The 13,526-nt window shown below is 40.1% G+C and overlaps 1 protein-coding gene across 6 annotated transcripts in view; it reads right to left on the bottom strand.

Annotated features, from left to right (window-relative positions):
* CDH18 (cadherin 18) overlaps positions 1 to 13,526 on the bottom strand; it is a 603,832-nt gene that overhangs the window by 29,606 nt on the left and 560,700 nt on the right. For all 6 annotated transcript variants that reach the window (XM_081918195.1, XM_081918191.1, XM_081918192.1 and 3 more), the window contains one exon: positions 424 to 560. In XM_081918195.1, coding sequence (XP_081774321.1) covers positions 424 to 560 — 137 coding nt within the window. The remainder of the gene's footprint in view (positions 1 to 423; positions 561 to 13,526) is intronic.

The raw sequence follows: 13,526 nt of genomic DNA, 5'->3' as shown, positions 1-13,526 counted from the left end.
AGCTTTATTGCTGAAGCTAAGATCTGGGTCTGATCAGTGATGGGAGTCTGATGGGAGACTACAATATATGCTGCTTCAAATTCCATGGTAGCAGTAATAGAGGCTAGAAACATGGTAAGCGTAATGTTGATCAAACACTAAGGGTTGTTTGAATCACATCCATTTCCATGCCATCACCATCATCACAAAGCAATCCTTCCTTGTTGCATGCAAGCACTATATGGAGGTTATATTTTTAAATTGTTTTTATGAAGATTTTCTTGGGTAACAAAAACACATAGACACATTTCAGTTCACAGAGTCCTTTCTACAGATGAGTTACATTTGATGTGAGACACTAATGTTATGAGGTTGGAGGAGAAGAGAGAGGAGAAGAGGAGAAGAGAGGTGGGGGTTGGGGACACACACAAAATTGTTACCTACCAATTTCAGAAGCCGTGACTGTTATGTTGTACCAAGGGGTTTCTTCTCTGTCGAAGACCTTAGCTGTTTTAATGGTCCCAGTGTTTGCATCAATTGTGAAATACCTGTCTTCTTCTGCTTTGTGGTCAATGAAATATCTAGGAAGGACAAATAAAACAAAAATCAAAAGTTACCCTTAAATATATAAATGTTAGAACATTTAGCAGTGAGCTAATTGCTTATCCATTGACATCTGCACTCTGTAAGGGGCCATAGCTCAGTTGCAGAGTACATGCTTGGCATGCAGAACTTCCACCAATCCTTGGCACCTTTGTTTGTTAAGTGATCTCCAATCTAATGGATGAGGTTGGGAAAGGTTGTCTGCAACCTTTGATGACAAGCTGCTGCAAATAGAAAACTCCCAGTTTGCTTTCTCTATGGCTTAATTTAGTATAAAGCAGATTTAAACACATCACTTCTGAAATCAAGAACCTGCCCAAGGAAACCAATGTTAGCATTCCTACATTATTATTATTATTATTATTATTATTATTATTATTATTATTATTATAAAGGTAAAGGGACCTTTGACCATTAGGTCCAGTCGTGGCCGACTCTGGGGTTGCGGCACTCATCTCGCTTTATTGGCCGAGGTATCCGGCATATGGCTTCCAGGTCATGTGGCCAGCAGGACTAAGCCACTTCTGGCGAACCAGAGCAGCACATGGAAACACCATTTACCTTCCCGCTGGAGTGGTACCTATTTATCTACTTGCACTTTGACGTGCTTTCAAACTGTTAGGTTGGCAGGAGCAGGGACCGAGCAACGGGAGCTCACCCTGTTGCGGGGATTCGAAGTGCCGACCTTCTGATCAGCAAGTCCTATGCTCTGTGGTTAAGAGAGAGGTGCAAATAAGCATATTGTACATTGGATTGTTGCCTCTAAGTCAAAGAAAGAGGGAAGGGAGGATGGTGGGGGGAGAGATATAATTTTGTGTTTGTCATCTGGGAATGGCTGTTTCTGTTGACTTTGCCTCACCTTCCAGCCCTGAGATCTTTCACAGAAGAACTCTGAGGAGACTTTAAGTTGAGGCATAAAAATGGAGGGTGTTTCTATGTCCTAATGCTATCACTCTTGGAGCTACTTTTGGATGCGAAGTCACCGTATGTTTTACTTGGCACATTTGTGAAGTTTATAGTTTCTTTAATTTTTATGCTTATTTGTGTGTCTTTGATATTGTAATGATATACTTTTTATTACGTAATCACGTTTGTACTAGAGAATTTAGACTTTTTATGTGAGGGCCTTCTGGCGGTTCCCTCATTGCGAGAAGTGAGGTTACAGGGAACCAGAAAGAGGGCCTTCTCGTTGTGGCGCCCGCACTGTGGAACGCCCTCTCTTCAGATGTGAAGGAAATAAGCAGTTATCTTGTCTTTAAAAGACATCTGAAGGCAGCCCTGTTTAGGGAAGTTTTTAATATTTAATGCTGTATTGTTTGTAACACTCAATTGGGAGCCGCCCAGAGTGGCTGGGGAAACTCAGCCAGATGGGCGGGGTATAAATAATAAATTATTATTATTATTATTATTATTATTATTATTATTATTATTATTATTAATTATATTAACCTGAGGTACCACTGTATATAATACAGGATGTACTTTTCTTATAAATCATGAAAGCAGAAATGAGTTGCATTTCCACAAAAGTGACAACAGGATCAGGGATGGCCAATCAAGGGAGCATCACAATAGTCCAAAAACAGAGAACAGCTCTCCCTTTAACTCTCCTCTGCTGCTGCCATTCTCTCTTCCACTGAAAGTGAAGGCCTTGAAGTGGAGAGAAGAAACAAATGCAATGAGGAAGCAGATAAAGAGAGACTGACAAGCAACGTCTTTCCAAGTCTACTTCGCTGAAGGTCACTGTTAACAATTGAAGCAATTACAGCCTTCTGACGGCCTGCAGACCAGCTTATGAATCTTGATTGAAAATTAAGGGAGGCGTTTATTTTCCAGAAGTGTGGCTTCACTGATACCCACAGAGTTTCATGCGTCATTGTGCATTGTCTTTTGTTGGAACTATTTTCTACACTCCTCAATTATTTCTGAACAGTCATGCAGGGGAAACTGGATAGGGACTATAATAGCATAAGAGCTTAAGAGGAGCTTTCTGGATTGAGCCAATGGCCCATATCTAGTCCAGCATCCTGTTCTCACCGTGGCCAATTAGATACCTGTGGGCATTCTGCCCACCTGTGATTGTCAAAAGAATACTGGTATTCAAAAGAATACTGTCATTAACAGTGGAGGTGCAGCATGGCCATGTAGCTAGTAGCTGTTGATAGACATATCCTCCATGAATTTGTCTAATCCTCTTTTAAAATCATCCATTTTGGTGGCCATCACTGCCTCCTGTGGAAGCAAGTTTTATAGCAGAGACATCACCTTGCCAACAAAGGTCCATATAGTTAAAGCCATGGTTTTCCCAGTAGTGATGTATGGAAGTGAGAGCTGCACCATAAAGAAGGCTGATCGCTGAAGAATAGATGCTTTTGAATTATGGTGCTGGAGGAGACTCTTGAGACTCCCATGGGCTGCAAGAAGATCAAACCTCTCCATTCTGAAGGAAATCAGCCCTGAGTGCTCACTGGAAGGACAGTTCGTGAAGCTGAGGCTCCAACACTTTGGCCACCTCATGAAAAGAGAAGACTCCCTGGAAAAGACCCTGATGTTGAGAAAGATGGAGGGCACAAGGAGAAGGGGACGACAGAGGACGAGATGGTTGGAAAGTGTTCTCGAAGCTACCAGCATGAATTTGACTAAACTGCGGGAGGCAGTGGAAGACAGGAGTGCCTGGCGTGCTCTGGTCCATGGGGTCACGAAGAGTCGGACACGACTTAACGACTAAACATCAACAACATGTGCTTTGCAGAAAAAGTACTGTCTTTCATCTATCCTGAACCTTCCAACGTCCAGCTTCATCAAATGTACATACGGTATTTTTCCATCTATAAGACGCCCCCATGTATAAGATGCTCCCTATTTTGGGGACTCGGATTTAAGAAAATGGAGGGAGATGGCCCCCGTGTATAAGACACCCCGGAATTGTTGACATTATTTTAAAGGGAAAAAACCTAGTCTTATACACGGAAAAATACTTGAAGTTCAAATGGAATGAGAGAAGGAGGAAAAAAACTTGTCTCTACTTTCTCCATGCCAGGCATGGTCTTATAAACTTCTATCATGTCACCTCTGACTCACCTTTTCTCTCAACTACAAGTCTCAAATGCTTCTATTTTTCTTCAAGTACAAGCCTTGGTCATTCTGGTTGCCCTTTTCTGAACCTTCTTCAACCCAATAATCTCCTTTTTGAGATGGTGTGATCAGAACGGCACACAGTATTCCAAATATGGTTGCACCATAGGTTTGTGTATAGGCAGTAGAGTATTGGCTGTTTTATTGTCTTTCTTTTTTAAAATAATTTTTAAATTTGATTTTACATTTAGTGTTTACATTCAGACATAAATCAGCACCACAAAAATATAGGATTACTCATATCTTTGAACTTCCCTCCACCCCTCCACCCCTCTATGGGTTCCTTTGTTAATCTCTTTCCACTGCATCTTATATTGTCCTTGATTATTAAAAAAAAAAAAAACTGCGTTGTTTCAATGTTATTACAGTCCTGCAAATGCAAATGTTTTTAATTGTTTATAGTGTTCTCCAAGGTAAATTATAATTTTCCCCCATTCCTTATTAAAGTTTTTCTTTTTAATCTTCCTGGTTTCTGATCCTTCCAGTCATTTTTGCCAATTTGGCATAATCCATCAATTTGAGCAGCCACTCTTCTCTGTTAGGGATTTTGTTATCCTTCCATCTCTTGGCTAAAAACATCTGCACAGCTGTCATCATACAAGCTGCTGTTTTATTTTCAGTTCCTTCCTGAATAATTCCACAGCATGGAATTTGCCTTTTTCACAGCTGCTGTACACTGGATCAACATCTTCATTGAGCTATCTGCTATGACTCCAAGGTCTCATTCCTGGTCAGTCACTGCCTGTTCAGACCCCATGGCATGTATGTGAAATTCAGATTTCCCCCCCTTACACGCATCACTTTACACTGGCTTAGACTGAATTGCATTTATCATTCGTCCACCTATTCAGTCAGTTTGGAAAGGTCCTTTTGGAATTTTTCGCAGTCACTTTTTACTTCAATGACTCTGAAAAAGTTCAGCTTTGGCAGAAAATTTGGCCACTCCACTGCTCAGCCCTAACTCTACAATAATAAAAGGACTCAATTAATGAGTTTACTGCAGCCTTCCCCAACTGACACACTCCATATAGAAGAAGAAGGAAGGAAGGAAGGAAGGAAGGAAGGAAGGAAGGAAGGAAGGAAGGAAGGAAGGAAGGAAGGAAGGAGGAGTTTGGATTTGATATCCCGCTTTATCACTACCCTTAGGAGTCTCAAAGCGGCAAACAATCTCCTTTTCCCTTCCTCCCCCATAACAAACACTCTGTGAGGTGAGTGAGGCTGAGAGACTTCAGAGAAGTGTGACTAGCCCAAGTCACCCAGCAGCTGCATGTGGAGGAGCAGGGAATCAAACCTGGTTCACCAGATTACAAGTCCACCACTCTTAACCACTACACCACACTGGTTACAATGTGTTACACCACACAATGTGTTACACCACACTGGTTACAAGCAAACTTTGGTGAACTAAGTGTTAAAGTCCATCAGTGCTACCTGCTAAAACAAAGGTGGATAGGAAATGGGCTCTTCTACAGTGCCTGCAGGAGCAGGTATCTCAAGCACCACAATATATCACTTCATACTATGTAATACTGCACAACAATTAGACAAAGTGGAAAGCCAGAGGCAGCAATAAGGCTCTGTGCCATGCTCCACTAACTCCTCATAAAATGAACACTTCAAAGTGCACAGAAAACACTTTTTAAAAATTGTGCAAGGTTGCTTTAATCTGGGACATGCACTCCACATTGCCTGGAAATAAAGCAGGTGCATTAAAAAGGGAAAACGAAAAGGAACAGAAGAGTGAAGCTTGTTGAAATCTTCTCTCTGTTTACTAGCATTTAGCTGCTAAGCAAGCCATGTAGTATAATTCCTAATGCAGTCTGCAAAATGCCAAGATCACTCGAAGCTCTCTATCACTTATCAGTCACAGCAATGGTTAATGAACAGCATTACAATGGAGACGATCAATGCCATTGGATACAAAATATTCAAGTTTAATTTCCAGTCATCTCCCATTACAAGTTATGCTTTCTCAATACCCCCCCAAATATAGATAATATCTTCTAGAAACTGTTGTAGCACCAAGTGAAGATATTCGATGTATTTATTTATTTATTCAATTTATATCCTATATGTGTTGTACCTTTTACAGTCATGTGAAGGTGTAACTCCCAAATTTTCTGCGCTCGAGGAGCATTCAAAATATATTTGTGTTGCTGACTTGTTGAAATCCTGGCTACTAGCAATGCTGGACCCTGAGGCAGAACAGCAATTCCCCATAGCGCCCCACCCCAAGCCAAGTCACATTGTGCCTAAGGCTGAAAATTTCAAAGCTACCTCTCTCTGAGGATAAAGAAATAAATGAAAATATATTAAATAACTAAAAACAATTTGTCCTTTTATTACATCAACAACCAGCTGTCTGACTGAGGCAGTAGTATTTCCAATAGTGGGGCTGGCCCTCTCTGTTAAGAACTTGTGAAAAACAGCTGAAATTTTGTTCAAATATTTCCTGATCTAAACAACAAAGGGAATTTCATATGAATATATTAAACTCTTGCAGGGGTGGGGGTGGCAAATGATCCATTGGTTTGCATTTACTTCTAGTAATTGTTATTCTGACTATACCAAGTGGCCTTTAAAGTCTGACGTAAAACCAGATCAAAGCCCCTCTGAAGACTTCCTGTTCCAGATATAACAAGTGAAGGCAACATTATGACTAGAGGGAACATTCCCTTTAAATAGTTGCTCAAGGTAATGGTTCGTCTGTGAGAGTTTTGCTGTCAATGTATATTTAACATCCAACAGAAGCACTTCCATCTATGGGGTAAAGGAATGGCTTCCAACCTTCTCATGGCTGAATTAACCTTGTGGCCTGTTGTGATAGCCTGTGAAATCCTAACCCCCTCTCTTCACCATTAACCCAACACAAAAAGAAAAGAGAGAGTAAACACTGGTGATAAGTGGTATATTGAAAATTCAAAAGGCAAATTGGTACTAATTCATAATACATCTATTCAAGATGGCTGAACAATTGAAAATTAGATAATTTCAAAGATGTTTATTCAGTGAGTTTATCCTCAAGAGTTCAGTGAATTACTCTGGTATAAAGACTGGATGAACCTCAAACCAGAGAAAGTTGGTCAGACTGAAATCCCATCAATTTTAATGAAGCATAAGTAGAATTACTTTTCTTTGAACTTAGGTCACAACCCATGTTAAATATTGTATCCTAAACAACTCATATGGCTTTCCTCCTAATTTAACAGGTGTCAATTCCTGTTTGCGCATGAAACATTTTTAATTAACTTGTAGAAGATGAAAAGTCTTCCATGTGAATATCCAGATTTTCACAAAGCTTCTTCCAATTCAAAGGAAAATCATGTTATGCTGGTCATCCTACTATGTACTTATTTATTTAGAAAACTCAAATGCCACACTTTGTCAAAAGACCACCGGGTGATTTGCAGCATAGAACACAAACGTCAATATGTAACATATCATAATTCCTTTCCAGGCAAGTAAATTTCCTCAAAATTAAGATTCGGCTCAAGCAAAACCACACAATATACAGAGATGCCACTAGATGTCACCTGTAGCAAATTGGGAGAGTTCCACTCAGATAAATCATCTGTACGAATTTCAAGGAGGGGAAGGTAAAATAATGTTTCAGTAACATCAAGATCAACATGTATCAGCAGCATTTATTGGTCGGAGGTTCGGCACACTTCGCTGCAAATCTGAACTATTCTATCAAACCAGAACACTATCAAAGAGAGGGAACATGATACATGTTTAATGTTATAGTGCAAGCTTTTCAAACCTGGTGCTCTCCAAAAGTTTCAGACAACTCTCAAAAACTCCAGCCATAATGGTCAAGGGTCAGGGATTACAAAGGCCATAGTCCAAAGCATATGGAAGGCACCTGGTTGAAGAAGGCGGTTCCAGTGGCTAGACATCACTACAGGATTGGGCTGTGGAGTTTTGAAGGTATGAAGATTATGAGACTCTTAATCTCAGGGTTGTGGGTTGAAGCTCCACACTGGGCAAAAGATTCACGCATTGCAGGGAGCTGGACTCCGTGAACCCCCTGGTCCCTTCCAACTCTACAATTCTGTTATTTCTAATTTCTATGGTTTTTAAGGTGTAGCCTTAAAAATGAGCAATTGACCCTGAGGATTGTTACAGCACTGTCTTAACAACAACAACAACAAATTATTATTATTATTATTATTATTATTATTATTATTATTATTATTATTATCATCATCATCATCATCATTATTATCATTATTATTATTACCCTGCCCATCTGGCTGAGTTTCCCCAGCCACTCTGGGCGGCTCCCAATTGAGTGTTACAAACAATACAGTATTAAACATTGAAAACTTCCCTAAACAGGGCTGCTTTCAGATGTCTTTTAAAAATAGGATAGCTGCTTATTTCCTTGACATCTGATGGGAGGGTGTTCCACAGGGAGGATGCCACTACCAAGAAGAGCCTCTGCCTGGTTCCCTGTAACTTCACTTCTCGCAATGAGGGAACCGTCAGAAGGCCCTCGGCACTGGATCTCAGTGTCTGGGCTGAACGATGGGGGTGAAGATGCAGGGCTTTAAAGGTCAGCGCCAACACTTTGGATTGTGCTTGGAAATGTAGTGGGAGCCAATGCAGATATCTCAGGACTGGTGCTATGTGGTCCTGGTGGCCACTCCCGGTCACCAGTCTAGCTGCCGCATTCTGGATTAATTGCAGTTTCCGGGTCACCTTCAAAGGTAGCCCCACGTAAACCCATTCCAAGGTAAACCCATTCCAAACCCAATCCAAAGGGAAACAATCAAACAGCATTCCATGGGGCAATAAAATTAAGGATACAAAATGTATTGCTGAACTCTCATGAGTATCTGCTTCAGAAATGTCCTAATAAAACAACCAGGGCACACAAAGTGGATTACGAGAAATGTTCATTAATTGTTTGTTGGATTAGTGTCATCCTTCAATAGCTCTCTCGTCAGAAGCCAAGTGGCTTGCAGCCAGCACTGTAATCAGATACAGAGCACAGCTTGATACTGATATGACACAGAGCTCATGGAATTTGCATCTCATAGCTAATGAGAGCCATTAGGATGGATAAAACATATCAAATGAGGCACCAGAGTCATCTTTTTCATAAACTTTCAGCCTTGAACATACAAAGTAGCCTCCCACTGTTTGACTCTCAGTCCACCTAGCTCAGTGGAGTCTACCTATAAGTGACAACAGTGTTTCAAGTCCTAGCTATCCAAAGTCTTCTTCCCACCTTTGCTGTGCAAGATCCTTGTAAGTGGAGGTGTCAGAGATTGCAACTAGAACTTTAAGATTGCACCTCATGTGCTATGCCCTCTCCCAATATAACACTGCTTTAAATCAGCCTCCCACAACTAAATACCCTCCAGATATTTTGAACCATAACACCCAACATCCAAAATATCTGGAGGCCACCAAGGTTGGTAGGAAGCCTGAACAATGTTCTGTCTAGTCCAAAGCACTCCATCTCCACTCTTATCACTGGCTCAACTCTCTAAAGGCCAAAGTTCTTTCCCAGATAACCTTGACAGTCCATAATATGAGGTGAATCTCATATTTTCAACACACAGGACATTTTTGATAGCCCCTTGCATGGGTAAAAATACATATGGAAATAGTTCCAGAATAAGATAAACAGAGACAAGTGCTACAACATAGTATCACTTCTAATATAGAAATATAAGAACTTGGGGCTTTGTGCCAAAACTATATATGGCTGTAAAAAGACTCTGGCCAAGAACTGCCAAAGTTTTACCATAGAGGAAAAAATATTTCAAAAAAATTACTAAGTGCAAACCAACAGAGTCAGAAGAAAGAGCTGGAAGGCATGCTGATGTACTCATACGTGAATTTTGTCAGGTGAAAAGCAGCCGGTATAATAAAACCAGCATGCAGAATGAGAAACTAAAGAAAATTTCCTAGCACTAGTGGTAGATTTTTAAAATAACTCTTTTTAAAATCCCCTTTATCTTAACAAGCACTAGCGTATCTAATGACATGGAAGCTGACATTGTATGCTCTGTTGAACTCATAACTAAAATTTGATGAATTATAATACTGAAATCCAAGAAAGCAAGTATAAAAGGAGGAAAAAGAAAGGAGAGGAAAGCTGAACAAAAGACAATTAGAGTGGAATAGCTAGCATACCTTCAGATAAGTTAATTGCATTTTAACTTATCATCTCTTTGTCTATATCAAAGTGAAAAGTCCAGCAGTCCAAGGGCACCTAACTCTGTAAACTTTACAAAATTGAGGTCACCATTTCCATTTACTCATTAAGGAGCCCTTCATTTTCCTCACAAGTGATTGGTCAATGAACTCTGGGTTGTATCCAACTAAATTTTGCTCAGAAATGATACAGTGAAATTAATTGACCTAAGTTAGTCTCTTTCACTAATTTGAATAGGTGTAGCCCGAGCATGTCTAACATTGGATACAACAGGTTGTGTGTGAGAGAGAGTGTCAGTGTGTGTCTTCTTTGGGGGGAAATCATAGCATATAATTACTAACAAAAATCAGATTTTTTTTGTATATATTAGGAAAGTTAAAAGATCCAGTTTCCTTGTAAGGCAGGCAAACTCCAGAATCAAGTATTTTATTCAACAGCAGGACCCAGCACACGGCATGAAAAATGGCTATAATAACTGGGGGTAAAAATATTAGTTTGCCAATACTATGTTGCAATTAGCTGATATGAGCAATTTCCCTACAGAAAAATGATACAGAAATTTGGTGGTGTTTTCTGAAGCAAACATATTACAATTCCAAAGAAAGGCAAAAATACTTCCAAAAACACCAGTAAAATTGTTCTTTGCGTCCTTAAGGCTGTCACTAAAAATAATAATCTGAAAATGACATTTGATGCAAATTTGGATGTTTCTTCTCATGCAGAACATCTTATTTTAAAATAAGCTAAAAGTGTTTCAGTTACTAGTGACAGATTCATCCCCCTCAGGTAAAATCAAAGGTAAGCTCATCTAATATGAGCAATCTCACTTGTCCCAGGTAAAAATTGCTTGGTTTTCTCCTCCTCCCGCAATGTGCAAAATTGGAGCAGTGCAAACATACTTGAAGGCATGGCAGATTGGCTTCATGGGCACAGGTGCATTGTCCCAGCCTCCCAACCTCATGTCCCATCCTGGCTTGCAGCAGGGAACAAGCTCATGAAAAAATCCTAGATGCAAGGAACTGCTGGCCATGTTGCTCCCATAGTATCCAGTCAAACCCACTGAACACTCAGGTGCCCTTGAAAATCGTGGATCCTTTGGTTCCTTGATGACCTGTGGATGCCCAGAAGCTCAGCTAACATTCAAAACTAGAAAACACCTCTCAGGAGCTGATTCAGAATGCAGCCAAGCCTTAAGACCTGGAGATTTGTGTTTCAGACCAAATAGTAATGAATTCTGGCAACATCAGTGTCAAGAATACTAGCCATACTTCTTGGGAGGGTTTTACACATTCCAAGTGTAATAAGAGAATGACAGGAACTATTGGCTATGTTGTAACTTGACAATAGATAAAAGTAGGGTATTGTTAGAAAGCAAATATTTCTAACTTTTGGTGCGTGAAAATGTGCCTTGGAATCTTAAAAATGGGATCCTGTAAAATTTCATGCTAATCCTTCAGCTATGTTGATAAAACCATACATAGAAGATATGCTTTAATTAATATCTATCTATCTACACACACAAACACCATTAAAAGTTAGAAATGTATCTAACAGTACTTTCCCACACTGTTAAAGAAAACCAGAAAATAATTTCCAACCTTTTCATAATAAAAGGATTAGGTTACTGCAGCATATATCCATTACAGATTTGCATACCTTTTGCTAAAAGGGTTTACTGTAATCTTAGCTTGGTTTGTTTACCCTCCGAATTCGCTTATTTGGAGCGTTTGTTTACCCTCAACATTCAATTGTTTTGAGACAGCTACACAATCTTTATTTTATTTTTTAAGAAAAATCCCTCCCACTTCCCATAGGATCCAGAACAAACAAGCAAAGCTACTAGCACACTAAAGACATAATGCTAGGTTTAATCTTTCACCTAAGCCGGAAGAAGCAATGCAATTTTCATTTTAGGGAAAGAAAGTTGATTCAGATTTGGAAACTTAAAACCCTAATCTTAAAACATTTGCATCATTATGCGACTCCATCATAACATCCCCGCAACACTGGCAAGATTTCATGGTTTGGGGCTTCAAGCTGATGCCTTGTCTTAAACTCTGTTATTCTAAGTTGTGCAGAATGAATCTTTGAATATTGCATATTTGTCTGATTGTTTACAAAAGTCCAAGCTGTTGCACACAACCAACCCACCTCTTTTAACAATTAAGCACATGCTCTCCCATTGAAAAAGGGATTGATGGTGGTGAAAAGTGTAGATTTTGTGGGGAGGCGGAGGCTGCTCTTCTGCAGAACACTTGGGTCACCAGAGACAAGGAATAGTTTTAACTCCCACATCACTAATGCCTCTGGATTCACAAGTTTATGTTCTGTCTCCTCCATATCAGTAAGCATTAACTCATATGGGAGAAAAGTAAAAATTACAGCTAAGACTCCATTACAGTGAAGGCAAACCCTCATATCTATTCCTGGCATTGGGCACATTAAACACTGTGCCAGTGCTTTTGACGCACGTGAACGTAAGCAGGTACTCGCTTGGTGTTAAATAAGGATCAGGCAGACTCAGCAATGGAGAATAAGAAGGTGAAGTTTATTGCCAGGCAATAAGGACCCAGTTTGGAATCTCTTCCAAAAGGAACTGGGACCCCGATTGACAGAAATCCAGAGGTCTTTATACTTGAGCAGATCACAGCAAATCATAGATCATGAGACAACCATGAGGCAGTCACGATATTGTCAGCGAAAATTAGCCAATTAGCAAGCTTCTTGCCATGCTACCAGCTCCTGGTCAAGCACAGAGTTCTAGTTCTGCTTTTCGATGCTTGCAGTGACGCTCTGTCTAACCTCTCCCCCTAGTTATGACAGGACAGGGAGTTTGGAGATTTTGTGGTTTTGCTCTTCCTGTTCTGTGGATTAATTTAGCCTGTATCTGAGGGGATTTTGTACCAGAATCTCTGATTCACATCTTTCCCTTGTCCAGGGTACACGGATGTTTGTAGGGGAAAGGTCGGCTCCTAATTTTGCTGTTTCAAGCAATATGCAGTTAGCTAAGGCACAGCTTCCCTTTGATTCAAAATGGATTATAAAATATTGTAAGCCCTGATTATGTGTGAGGATATATGAATATATTGATTACTGATAACTGATTATATGGATAGCATAGGGGTAGCTCTTCTTCCTTGCCTCACTTTGAACATCTTTCTATACATGTGGGATCTTACAATATATATGACCTCTCTCCATTCATCATAATGGCAGGCATTCGGCTTCTCGAGAGCTTTCTTTGTAAAAACCATGGCTTTAACTACATGGACCTTTGTTGGCATGTTGCCATCGCCTTTCTCCCAAGGAGCAGGCGTCTTTTAATTTTGTTACTGCTGTCACCATCTGCAGTGATCTTGGAGCCCAAGAAAGTAAAATCTCTCACTGCCTCCATTTCTTCCCCTTCTATTTGCCAGGAGGTGATGGGACCAGTGGCCATGATCTTAGGTTTTTTTTTGATGTTGAGCTTCAGACCATTTGACCTACCATGCTTCAATAATAAAAATCTGTAAGCCCCAACACTTCTCATTTTTAATAAGGGATCAAGTATGTTTTCCATAGTATAGCTTTATGAAGACTACAAATTTCCCACCTCACGGTTTCCCCACCTCCACCCCATACTATTTGTAGTTAACTG

Source organism: Podarcis melisellensis (assembly GCF_964234715.1).
Source record: "Podarcis melisellensis genome assembly, chromosome: 7".
NCBI lineage: Eukaryota > Metazoa > Chordata > Lepidosauria > Squamata > Lacertidae > Podarcis > Podarcis melisellensis.
This window is presented reverse-complemented; position numbering and strand designations above follow the sequence as displayed.